This window comes from Cololabis saira, chromosome 19 (genome assembly GCF_033807715.1).
Source record: "Cololabis saira isolate AMF1-May2022 chromosome 19, fColSai1.1, whole genome shotgun sequence".
Lineage (NCBI taxonomy): Eukaryota > Metazoa > Chordata > Actinopteri > Beloniformes > Belonidae > Cololabis > Cololabis saira.
The window spans coordinates 17,939,036-17,951,487 of record NC_084605.1 but is presented as its reverse complement, the minus strand read 5'-3'; the positions used below and the strand labels follow the sequence as shown (position 1 = coordinate 17,951,487).

General features: G+C 40.0%; 1 protein-coding gene and 1 long non-coding RNA gene across 2 annotated transcripts; both read right to left on the bottom strand.

The window, feature by feature from the left end:
* Nucleotides 1-2,488: 2,488 nt before the first annotated feature.
* On the bottom strand, nt 2,489-6,950 carry LOC133419265 (gastrula zinc finger protein XlCGF57.1-like). The gene is made up of 2 exons (XM_061708333.1): nt 6,685-6,950; nt 2,489-4,343 (listed from the first exon to the last, which is right to left on the bottom strand). The coding sequence occupies exons 1-2, from the start codon at nt 6,797-6,799 to the stop codon at nt 2,578-2,580; spliced, it is 1,881 nt and encodes a 626-aa protein (XP_061564317.1). The 5' UTR covers nt 6,800-6,950; the 3' UTR covers nt 2,489-2,577.
* A 1,905-nt stretch (nt 6,951-8,855) lies between these two features.
* Nucleotides 8,856-12,342, bottom strand: LOC133419497 (uncharacterized). Its single transcript, XR_009770525.1, has 3 exons — nt 10,682-12,342; nt 9,920-10,403; nt 8,856-9,829 (listed from the first exon to the last, which is right to left on the bottom strand). It is a non-coding gene; the product is annotated as an uncharacterized LOC133419497 (long non-coding RNA).
* Between the last annotated feature and the right edge of the window lie 110 nt (nt 12,343-12,452).

Sequence of the window (12,452 nt, the reverse complement as noted above, 5' to 3'; positions counted from 1 at the left end):
TAAATGTTGAAATAGCAGTAAAACCACATTCATTGAAGAAATGACATAAGGGATGGAAAGGGGGGGATGGCAGTTTTACAGGGGGATGATTTGGACCGTTTTTATTTCAGGGGGGATGCCATCCCCCCTCATCTCGAATACACACACACACACACACACACACACACACACACACACACACACACACACACACACACACACACACACACACACACACACACACACACACACACACACACACACACACACACACACACACACACACACACACACACACACACACACACACACACACACACACACACACACACACACACACACACACACACCCTTATGGACCTTGACAGGTGCTGCAAGAGGAATGGGCAAAACTGCCCAAAGATAGGTGTGCCAAGCTTGTGGCGTTATATTCAAAGACTTGAGGCTGTAATTGCTGCCAAAGGTGCATCAACAAAGTATCGAGCAAAGGCTGTGAATACTTATGTACATATGATTTCTTTGTTTTTTATTTTTAATAAATTTGCAAAAATCTAAAAAAAAAAACTTTTTTCACGTTGTCATTATGGGGTGTTGTGTGTAGAATTTTGAGGAAAAAAATGAATTTAATCAAATTAAGAATAAGGCTGTAACATAGCAAAATGTGGAAAAAGTGAAGCGCTATGAATACTTTCCGGATGCACTGTAGCACCAAATCTCTGCCTCGCAGGTAATTGTTTTTCCTTTTTTCCAGGTATGAGGACTTTTCCATTCAATGACAGTAATGTTTATTAAAGTGCTGGCGGATGCAGTTTCTCTGTGTTAAAACAAAATGTTTAATATCCACAGTAAATGAAAATTGTTACATTAATAGTTTAAGCTTTGTTTTTTAGTTTTTCTTTCATAAATTGTTTGATCAAGGTGCAATGGGTTAAAAATGTATTACAGGAAACCACAGACGGGATTATGTGCCAACATGTTGGTCAAGTACTCAACCCCTTGTACAGCCCCTTGAGGACTTCTGACTCGGAGAATCTCAGATCCGCCTCTAGTAAACTCTTTTGTAAAGTAATGGCCCCATTGTCCTTTATTTGTTTCTTCTTTTTTTTCTCCACATACTCACATACCTTCCAAACTGGAAGTGTATTTTTGGGCTTACTATTGTCGTGCATTTACCAACATTGTGTAACGTCTTTTTTTTAAGTCACTGCTTGGCGATCGTTAAACAAGTGCAGTGTTCATTCCCATCATCTTATGGTTAGCATCAAAACTTCTCTACTTGTTTCTTTCTTTTGAGCCACTTTGTTCATTTTTTTGCATCATGTCATCATGTTTAAAGCTTTCGGTTTAAAGTCTGGACCCTGAAGAGAAGAAAACTAAACTCAGGGGTGTCAAAGTCATTTTAGTTCAGGGGCCACCTATTTGATTTCAAGTGAGCCTAACTAGCAAAGTAATAGTTAAATAACCTATAAACAACCACAGAAATAGTCATTTTTCCATGGAAAACTACACTCCGTCCACTTTTATCCTTTTTGATAGACATTTTGGGGGGTAAAAAAAGTGCCAAAGAGGGTAATTATGTCAGCAAAAGAGCTGGGGATGAAACAAAACTGCAGTTTATGTACCCAGACGGTGCACCGTTGTTTACTTGTGTTGTGTTGGATGGGCTGGTCCGACTAAAACTAATTCCAGTGGATAAATTGAGAATTACTGTTGCATTTATTAAAATTGCAGTTAATAGCTCCTTTTACATTGCCGGATACCTGGTGTCTATTAACACATTTTAACTCACACAGCGTGTCACCCGTCCTTTTTACATTAACTAACACAGGTCAGGTGTCGAGCTGGCACCCTGCAGGATGAAGCAGGATGACATGGGATGGAACCGTAACATGCAACTGGCTACTAAAATATGTGATAGTGGCTATGCATATAGAAAAAAAGGAAACTCAGATCATGGACAAACTGAAGAGCTTCAGAAAGGCGTTGTAACGGACCAACGATCTAAGCAGCAGCAGAGGCAGAGGCAGACTAGACTGGTCACATTTCGATGTGTGCTACTCAATTTTGGGGGATAGCCACTCCCCAAATCCCATTGTTATTTAGGGTAGCATGGATCCGGCTCCAACTCCTGCATCCAACGCTGCACCAGCCAGCTCTTCTGATACTGGTGAGGTTAACCGAACAGAACGCGACTCATGACACCTCTGGCCTCCCCTCAACTCGGCTTCTGGCACCGAGGAGGCAATAACACCCCTTACATTTACTTCCTCCAGGGACAGTAACAGGGTCTACTCTTTAAAGGTCTATGGTCTTCTATGTAATTTTCACACTTGGAAACATCGTCCCGTGGGCCAGATTGAATTAACTGACATTTGACACCCCTGACTTAACTTTGTAGATATAATTAACTGGGAAAACAATCAAAACAGCTTCAGATCATTACTTAAATGTACACACACATACAGTATATTGAGTGTCACAAAAAGACATAAGGAACTGCAACATCCATATCACCTATCCAGGGAGCAACTCAGATTGATAGTTTGTGTACAGAATTGATAAACAACCCTCTTTTACCCTCAGGAACCAGGTGAGTTTTTACAACACCAGCTGGTTCATCGTGTGCGTTTTCAAGTGACTTTTTAATCGGTCCTGCCGGCTAAATCTCTCACCACATTCCACACAGCTGAAAGGCGTCTCCCCCGTGTGGACTCTTACTTGAGTCTTGAGATGCTCGTTTTGGCTTTTCCCAAAGTCTCCACAGCCAAAAGCCTTCTTTCCCGTGTGCACTCGCGAGTGTTTCTTAAGCTCCATCTCCCTGCGAAACCTTTTACCACAAACGTCACAAGCGAAGAGTTTGTCGACCGTGTGGACGATCATGTGTTTAGAGAGAGCTCCCTGGGTACCGAATCTTCTACCACAGTCGCCGCAGGCGAACGGCTTCTCTCCCGTGTGACCTCTCATGTGTCTCTTGAGATTTGTGCCAAGGCTGAATCGCTTCCCGCAAAGCTCGCAGCTGAAAGGCTGTTCCCCCGTGTGGACTCTCGTGTGTGCTTTCACCTCTATCGATCTGCGAAATCTTTTACTGCAAACGTTGCAGCTGAAAGGCTTTTCTGCTTTGTGGATTATGGCGTGTTTGGAAAGAGTTCCTTGCGTGCTGAACGGTTTGCCACAATGGCCGCAGGTGAAAGGTTTCTCTCCCGTGTGGACTCTCACATGCGTCTTAAAGTTTGTGCTTTGAGTGAATCTTTTCCCGCAATAGTCGCAGCAAAAAGGCTTTTCTCCTGTGTGGACTCTCATGTGCGTCTTCAGATGTGTGTTGCGGCTGAATTTTTTATCACAATAATCACACGCAAAAGGTTTTTCCCCCGTGTGGACTATCGTGTGCGTCTTAAGCTCTATCGTGGTGCGAAATCTTTTACCGCAATCATCACACTCAGTCGGCGTGTCGCTCGTGTGGGTTATCATGTGTTTGGAAAGAGTTCCTTTCACACTGAATCTTTTACCGCAGTCGCCACAGACGAAGGGCTTCTCCCCTGTGTGGATTCTCATGTGTCTCTTGAGATTCGTGTTGAGGCTGAATCTTTTTCCGCAAGCGTCGCAGTTGAAAGGCTTTTCTCCCGTGTGGACTCTCCTGTGCGCCTTCAGCTCTATCATCCTGCGAAACCGTTTACCACAAACGTCGCAGGCGAAAGGTCTCTCCCCAGTGTGGATTCTCATGTGAAGTTCGAGATCTTTCTTCCGACTACATCTGATACCACAGACGTCGCACCTGAACGGTTTCTCGCCGGTGTGGGCTCTCATGTGTCTCTCGAGAAAGCACTTGTAAAGAAACTGTTTGCCACACTCACAGCAGCTGAGAGGCTTTTTGACGTTGTAGGAGCATTCGTCGTGATTTACACCCGGCACAGGTACGACTGTCTGCTTCCAATCACCTTTAGGGTCTTCGGTTTCAGGTCCAGAATGTGAAGATTTTTGCCAATAATCGTCATCACTAACTTCAGTGTCAGAAGAGTCTGACGTTTTTAGATCTGGGATCCTGGCTGGTTCTTTTTCATTGGTTCTTTCAGTTTCCGTCTCCGTCCCTTCAGCTGAGCTGCTGGTCGAACGCTCCGTCTCTCTGTGGGGTTCATCTTTGAGTTGCTCAGGTTTTTCTTCATCGTCTTCTTTTTTCACAGTCTCAAACTGAAACCCAGTGATTTCCGCCTCATCCTGCCCATGAAGCTGATCTGCCTCCTGACTGGTCCTCAGTTCCTCCTCTTCCTCCTTTATGAGAAGAGCCACTGGGTTCTGTTGGTCCAGACTGGAGCTCCAGGGAACCTCGTCTTTGACCACCAAAAGCTTCCGGACATCTCCCGACAATACTGAAACAAAAGCATCATGTAAGTATATTAGTGGTTCTTTATTCAAGTTATTAATGTACTCATCTTTAGTCACTGCTCACGTGTGTGCACGCCGTTACATTACAAAGAAATTACACCTTTAAGGATGTACTTGGGTAACAATTATTGAAAAATAGATTTTATTTAACTAATAATGTACCTTTAACTAAACTAAAGTAGTTATCAAGTTAACGGATGATCAGATCCTTTTTGATTTCATTTATAAGTGGCAGGAAAAGCTTCATGCCAAACTCCATTTGTATCCCACAATTCCATGCAACCAAAACAGTAAAAGTGAAACAATTTCATCCAGTCAAAGCAGCTTTTTTCTTGTGATTAAACGGAGGACAGGAAAGTTAGTGTGAGCTGTTTTTGTGACATCATCTGTCAATTTTGTGGCTTTATAATTTTAATTGAGTTACCTTAACACTGAAATAATATTTCATAATAAAAAAAACAAAAACATAAAAAGGTATCTATATTAATTTATTTTATTTCTCTCATACATTAAGACGTAAAGACTGGCCAAAAGAGAAGGATATTGCCCCATAATATCCTTATTTCCTTACTGTCATAACTCTTACATATTTTTTTGTTTTTGTTGGATCCATTTTAATCGATATCTTAGACGATCAACTGGTGCATCTTTAGTAAAAACAGTCCTTTTTCTATTTTTTAGATGTTGGTCCAAAACAAAGGTTTAGGCTGATTTCCATCTAACTTTAGACTTAATTTATGTTTAATTTACAAAAACTGTCCCATCAGGTCAGGTAGGTTTGGTGCTCGGTAGCAATGGGCGATATTTTACCGCTCACGATAAACCGTCAAAAAAAATCCCCACGGTAAGAATTTGTCATCTCGCGGTAAAAACGATAAATTCCCGTTGGTGACGTTTTTGTGTAAAGCTGATTTATGGTTCTGCGTTAAATCCACGCACAACGTACGTGAAGGAAGGAAGGAAGGAAGGAAGCAAATGAGCCAGAAAGAAAGAAAGAAAGAAAGAAAGAAAGAAAGAAAGAAAGAAAGAAAGAAAGAAAGAAAGAAAGAAAGAAAGAAAGAAAGAAAGAAAGAAAGAAAGAAAGAAAGAAAGAAAGAAAGAAAGAAAGAAAGAAAGAAAGAAAGAAAGAAAGAAAGAAAGAAAGAAAGAAAGAAAGAATAAATTCCTGTTGATGTGTGTAACAAACATGGCAGATGTGAGTCAGTTTTGCAGTACAGGTGGACTCATTTAATTGGTTTTTATTAATTCAATTTAATTGGTGTAGTGTAGTAGCATTTAGTATTTTTTTTTAGCAGTGATTTGGGGGCTCCAAAGACTGAATATGGTGATAGATTTATAGTTACAAAGGTGGAGTTGAATTGGTATTTTTTTTATCGTAAATTTTATCGTTATCGGGATAAATGCCAGAAATTATCCTGATACATTTTTTAGTCCATACCGCCCATCCCTAGTGATCGGACAAGTTCAACTCTTCAGCCACAGGAAGCTTTGTGTCAACCCCCTCTAACAGGATGAGTGAACGTGCCAGGGCTGTTCGATTAATCGATTTTAAATCGTAATCGCGATTATGTTATTAGAACGATGTTAAAATGTGAAAATCGTAACATCAATTTTTCACTTATTTATTTTATTTATTTTTTTTTTTTTACCTTGTCTGCACACATATTAATGATTGATACCATATTAATGATTGATGGAAATACCTCTCAATACCTGCGACAAGTGCCCAATCGGAGAGGCTCTTTAGTGTAGGAGGGGGCGTTGTAACCATGGTGATATACTAACATGCCACCGGGCATCCCTCAAGCCAGATGCGGTAGACCGGCTCGTGTTCCTTGCAAAAAACTTGCAAATGTGAATAGCAAATGTAATGACTGACATTACACACCTCTACCTCCTTCATGGGTTGCATTATTATTTAGCATGCAAAGACCCAGTTTAGTTTAATTAGAAAATGTCTTGTTTTATTTAATTGGAAATATAACTTACTGTATGTTTGCAAGTGCTGATTTGCTAATTTTTTTTTTCAGAGATAAAACTTTATATTTTATTATATTTTTTAAAACTTTTTTTCAACTTAATTTACAGAGTTTTGCACTTTATTCATTCATTTTTGGTTTAATAAGAGCAAAGTTTGCACTTAAAGCCCAATGGGGCAAATGTTCAATAGAAAAACAGCATATTTTAAATCATTTCTTTGCCTTTTGTCAATTCACAAAATAATCGTAATCGTAATCGAAAATCGGATTTTGAGAGAAAAAAATCGAGATTTTATTTTTGGGCAAAATCGAACAGCCCTACGTGCCACAATAAAGACAAACTTACTGAGATCTTTGGTGTGTTGTGTCTCCAGCAGCTCTGGCGTGGATGGTCCAGGTCTGGAAACCTTCAAACCGGCTCTTCTGGGTTCATCTGGTGGAAGTCTCCTCCTCTGAGACATCTCTGCTACACTTGTGGTCTCTCCTCTTCACAGCTCAGAGATGTCTCTGCAAGTTTTACAGATCTTAGGATGTAAACGTTGAATCTTCTTCTGTTTTTATTGAACAGCTGTCTGAAACACAAATGTCAACCATTCAGGCAGTAAACCATTAAAAACAACTGACACCCTTGAACATTTAAATATTGGCATGTCAAAACTATTCATTTTAGTAAAAATATTTGCAGCCGTGCAGTAATTTAAACAGGGAGGCTTTAATAGTCTTCAGCTCATCAACATTGCTCATTTCATATCAGCTTCACACATATCAACATTAAAAAGATACCACATTATGAAGACAAGGGATCCTCCAATGCTCCTCTTGACAAATGCTGGTTCTAGATGTTTGATTCATTGGTTTCAAAGAAACTGGCCGCCTTTTCCTGTTTTCGTGATTTCTTTAGACTTGGGATGAAACTGAAAAACAAATCTGTTTTCACAGCCGAAAAACATTACCTTTCCCTGGTGGGCGGGCCTTGATGAATTCCAAGCACCTGATTGGTTGGTAGGCTCTTCCGGCCGTGGTTCAGTCTTCAAAATAAAAGCTCAAGCGCCTCAACTTTATACACGAAGGCAAAAGATACAGACTGCCATATAAAATTTATTACAGGCTCTAGACCCAATATCAAGACGTACAACATAAAAAATAAACAACTACATAAACACATAAAAACACACTCTTATTCATGAGTCTTAAAAGGCACCCATACCAATGTTTCCATAGATATGATTGATATCTGACCGAACTGCACCTGGGGCTTGTGAGCTTCATTATAATACGGTTTTGTGACTCAATCAAGTCGAGACATAAACTGCCATACTTTTACGGAGGACCAAAACTAACATAATAAAAGCAGAAATGTATATATATAGTTTTTCCTTTCCTTATACGTGCATTTTCACAAAGAACTGTATATTTTGTTTTTCCTTTTCCTTATACTGTACATGCATTCCTTGTTTTTACATTCCCTCGTCTCCTCTTTTTACTTTACCATATGCATTTCTGCCTGATTATGTAAATGAGGGAATTTAAAAACAAGGAATACATGTATAAGGTAAAAGAAATATACATTTGACGAAAATGCACGTAAAGGAAAAGGAAAAACTAAATATATATTTCTGCTTTTATTTATTTTTATGTCAGTTTTGGTCCTTTTTTGTCTAACTTATACCCAACCCAATAAAGAGTCAGAACACTTAAAAGAACATTTAAATGCATTATTTGTATTTCACCAACATGGCTTTTATTGGAAAAACAAAACAAAAAAAATTCTGACATTTACTTTACTGGCAACTTAAGTTAATTTGGTTGCATGGCAACAATTGAGAAAAACATATCGTTACCTTACAACATTTTTTTTGCCACCTTAAACAAAAACATCGTTGGATTTTTTTTGGAATATAATTATTAAATCAAATAACGTAAACCCATCCATCCATCCATTTTCTTCCGCTTATCTGGAACCGGGTCGCGGGGGGAGCAGTCTTAGCAGAGATGCCCAGGCTTCCTTCACCCCAGACACTATAAAATATACTAAATAACGTAAACATAATATTTAAATCCATCTTGAAACTTCTGTTATTGAAATGGTCTCACCTTTGCTCTGGTTACCATGTGGGTATGTATGTAATGTGGTATTAGTCTTTGGTCAAAACAAAAACAAGAACAAACTACAACAATGTATTTAAAATGAAATGACCTACCAAACTCTGATCCACAGGGTCCATACCTACGTTTAGGAGCAAGCTAAAGACTCAGCTCTTTAGGGAGCATTTCTGCATCTAGTAAACTTCTCTGCTCATCAGAATGAGTTAGAAGATTTGTCCAGCTGTTTGCAGCTGAGAAAGCTGCATGCACCTATGACAAGATGATCGCATGATGGTGTAGTTTAAGACCTAGTTTTCCTGTGTATAAAGACTTTTGTACTGGATGGGAAGAGAACACAAAACAAAAAAAGCTCCTAACATTAGCACAGTAGCACCTGTGTCCAACTGGACTCTCAGCAGTCTGACCAGCACTTCTCCAACTTCTCCAGCTGGACCTCCTATGTGATTCTTTCTTGTGTTTTTCTCAGATGTGAGTCGCTTTGGATAAAACCGTCTGCTAAATGACAGTAATGGTAAATGGATAGGTGAACACACTGTATGGTTGGTACGTCATTTACTGCCGACTGCTTGTCTGCACATACATAAATACATGAACATAAATGTGTAAACATACGTATGTGAAATATTATGGTATGTTCTTGGCTTGGAAAACATTTAAACAAGTGCTTTACTGGCAACCTGTGACAGCTTAATTGTGGGGCAACAACCAATCACAACATCTTCATGTCATGCCTTTAAACCCTTTTTCTTTTTGCCATTTTAAATAAAAGCATCAATAAAAGCATCTGCTTGAATTAAAAAAAATGAAGATCTTTAAGTACGGTAAGTAAAAGAAGAAAACGAATTCATTTCTGGTTACCAAGTAGTTGTGTCTGGACATACAGAATTGGGTCGCCGACAAACCAAAAAACGATCACAAAGACCATCGTATTCAGACGTCAGCATACATGAACACACGGCGTATTCACCCGTTACAATGGAAGGATGTTTCTGCCATACATTTTTCTCCCATGCTTGTGTGAGCATGAACGATTATGGCAAGTTCTTGGTTAGGAAAACGAGCATATTTACTCTGGTAGGTTTTAAACATGTGCGTTGGCATGTAACAATGTTTCCTGACATACTGAAGAGTCTCTCTGAACTACCTGCAGGATTACAGAGATCTTCCTGGCAAGTTTAGTCAGCTGTGGGTAGCTGGTGAAGTTGCCGCCAAGCCAGAGGGTCCGCCTCACCATCGGTGGTAAAACACAGAAAATACCTGTCGAGCTCAGCTACCACGGCTTGTGCCGGCTGTACTGAAGATGAGAAACTTGCCAGGGACTACTTTGGTTTCTTCAGAGAGGGTGGTCGTTGATCCTGGGCCTCTGAAGAAGTTTGACTTCCATCCTAAAATACAGGAAAATAGAACAGAAAAAGAATTTGCACCATATATAACATTATCGTTGTGTCACACACATTCATAACTACAAGAATTACCTTCAGTGATGCTGCAGGAGCGTTTTTATGTCTGAGACCGTTCCTGGGTTGCTGAGTGATCATACTGTGCACATGTGATCCAGTATTTTCATCTTAATAAGTTTTGTTAAGTTGCTGTCTCCTTCCTTCTTTGAAAGAACTGATGTTTTCATCAGATGAAAGTTTGGTTTCACATAAGAAACCCTTTCATAACTCTCACCTGAGAGAGCATCTGTAAATTCTTGCAGCGACTGAAGCTTGGTTTACTGACTCCAGCACATCCAGGTCTTGCCAGGCGGGAACCAAATGCCTTTATTTTCTGTCTGCTGAGAGCACGGCGGATAAAGCTGGCTGTTGTTCCGAGGATTTTGGGTGCTCTGGGAGGTTGTGCTCCTGTTGTGCCCTTTTCAATGCCAAACTTTCCAGCTATGGCAGAAATGCCCGACCAACTTTCTGCACAGCCCAACAGCTCCAGCAATGTGCCAATCATCTTTAAGAGCCTTTTCTGTGAAGTCGGGAAGAGATATAACAAAAATTAAACATCTATGAATTTAAAACATAAACCAAAACAGCAACATATACAAAAGATTTAAACTAATTAACTATTATAAATTAAGAGTACAGAACTTACTAAACAAAAACTTTTTTGCCTCTTAAATTAAAGCAAACTGTCATATTGTAATCATATTATGGTTTGTTTTATCACATTTACCTGAAGACAGCCCAACCGTCATTATACTAAAACATTGACAGGGAAAATAAAACAGATATGTGAACACTTACCACCAGCAAGATGCAGCCTTTGACCAGAACACTGAGGTCTGACCCCGTCGCTGAGGTCCGTGGCCTTCGTGATGTTTGTGCCGTTGTCCGTACTCACACACACTTGCTGGTTTTTGTGTAGTCCCCAGCTAGCTAGAACCTCACGTAAGCAGCTCAGCAGCAATGTTTTCTCCGGTGTGAATCCAGGAAATACAGAGTGTCCAGATATCCTGCTTTTAGTTCAGTCTTCGTTGGAAAAAAAAAAATGCACGCAGGGCAACTCATGTAGGGCTCAATCGTTGGACAACTTGACTCCGCTCACATTTAACCATCTTCCGGCACATCTCCTACATTTGTGGAATGGCGACTCAGTGAAAAAAAAAATAAAATAAAATTCCTTCGGTCAAAAGTGTTAATTAGACTCATGAAGCCTTCTCTGATGACTGTATTTGTGGGCACCATGTCCATCACCAAACGACACTGTTTTCTTCTCATGGGGAGCAACAATGGAAAAACTTTGATGAACAGATCTTTGTTTGACTGATGAGCCGCTACCCGTGGCTTTTTTAAATGTTTATATTGCTCAACGTGGTGGTGTTGTAGATGACTGTGGAGATTACTCCCGTTTCCTCGGGTGGTGGCAAGAAAAATCTTCGGCATGACTTGCAGATTACCCGTTTTTGTAGCACATCATCCCCTTTCTGTAGTCATTTTCCTCGCGCCTGCTCTGTCCGCACTCTCTCACCTTGCTTTCACTTGTACTGTAATTGCAGCTAAGGATCATAGTTGTTACATCTCAAACTTTAAGACTACGATTCATCAAATCTTGGGCAAGACATCAAGAATGGTATGTGCACATTGTATGATGATGCTTCCTTGTGTCAGGCTGCAACCTGATGCAGACTCATGTGGGACTGTGACATCAGCATGTCCTGCCGGCAAACAGAAAAAGCTTGAAAATAAACTGCTCTGTAGTACTTTCTATGTGACCAAAATACTTAACAAATAAGTGGCAAAGGAGAAGGTGGTGGTTCTGGTCGTGATTTGGGAGAACAGGCCAACTTGGAATGCCGGTTTTGCAAAGAGCTCAGAGGAAGTAAAACTGTCATGTGACCCAGCTTTCAGATATAAACAATATGAGCGATAACTTGTATGTTATTTTATATTAGGTGTCAGTTAATTGCCCTTTCTATGAATGGTGTCACCAGTAGAGGGCGCCTAACCTTCAAGGCAACACAAAATTCTTGCGGCAGGCCCAAAAGAAGCAGAGCTCACTTAGATGAAGCCATGAAAACGAAGTATAGCATGGGACCACTTCAAACTCATTAATTATGACAAAGAAGCCAAATATATATTATGTGATGCTAAGTTCGAGTACAGCGGCTCAACAAGTTCTCCAAGTCACCACCCACATAGTTTGCATGCAGCTGTGCCGCATGGAGCGAGTGGATTATCTTCACAACCTACGAGCACCAGTGTTTTATCCTGATTAATTAGATGTAGATGTGCTATAACACAACTGGATATGATTCTCAGTCACCCAAAACATGGGGTCCCAAAATAGTAAACAAGATAGCAACTAATGAAAGGTTAAATGAAACTTTCAAAATGGGAGACAAACCGAGAGGCGACATAAGGTTGGCTATATTTATCTTTATGTACAGTCTATGGTCAAAAGTGCTCAGATTTAGATGGTTCAAAGTTTATTTAGACGGGACAATGCATATTCATGAACACTACATTAAGCAGTGTAAATACACCGGGTTTAGCAGAAATGCTAGTTTTCACCCGC

Excerpts from the sequence above, each read along its gene's own strand:
- LOC133419265 (XM_061708333.1), bottom strand. The coding sequence starts at position 6,799 with ATGTCTCAGAGGAGGAGACTTCCACCAGATGAACCCAGAAGAGCCGGT. Across the intron at positions 4,344-6,684 it reads ACAACACACCAAAGATCTCA|TATTGTCGGGAGATGTCCGG; the intron begins GTAAGTTTGTCT and ends CTTTTGTTTCAG.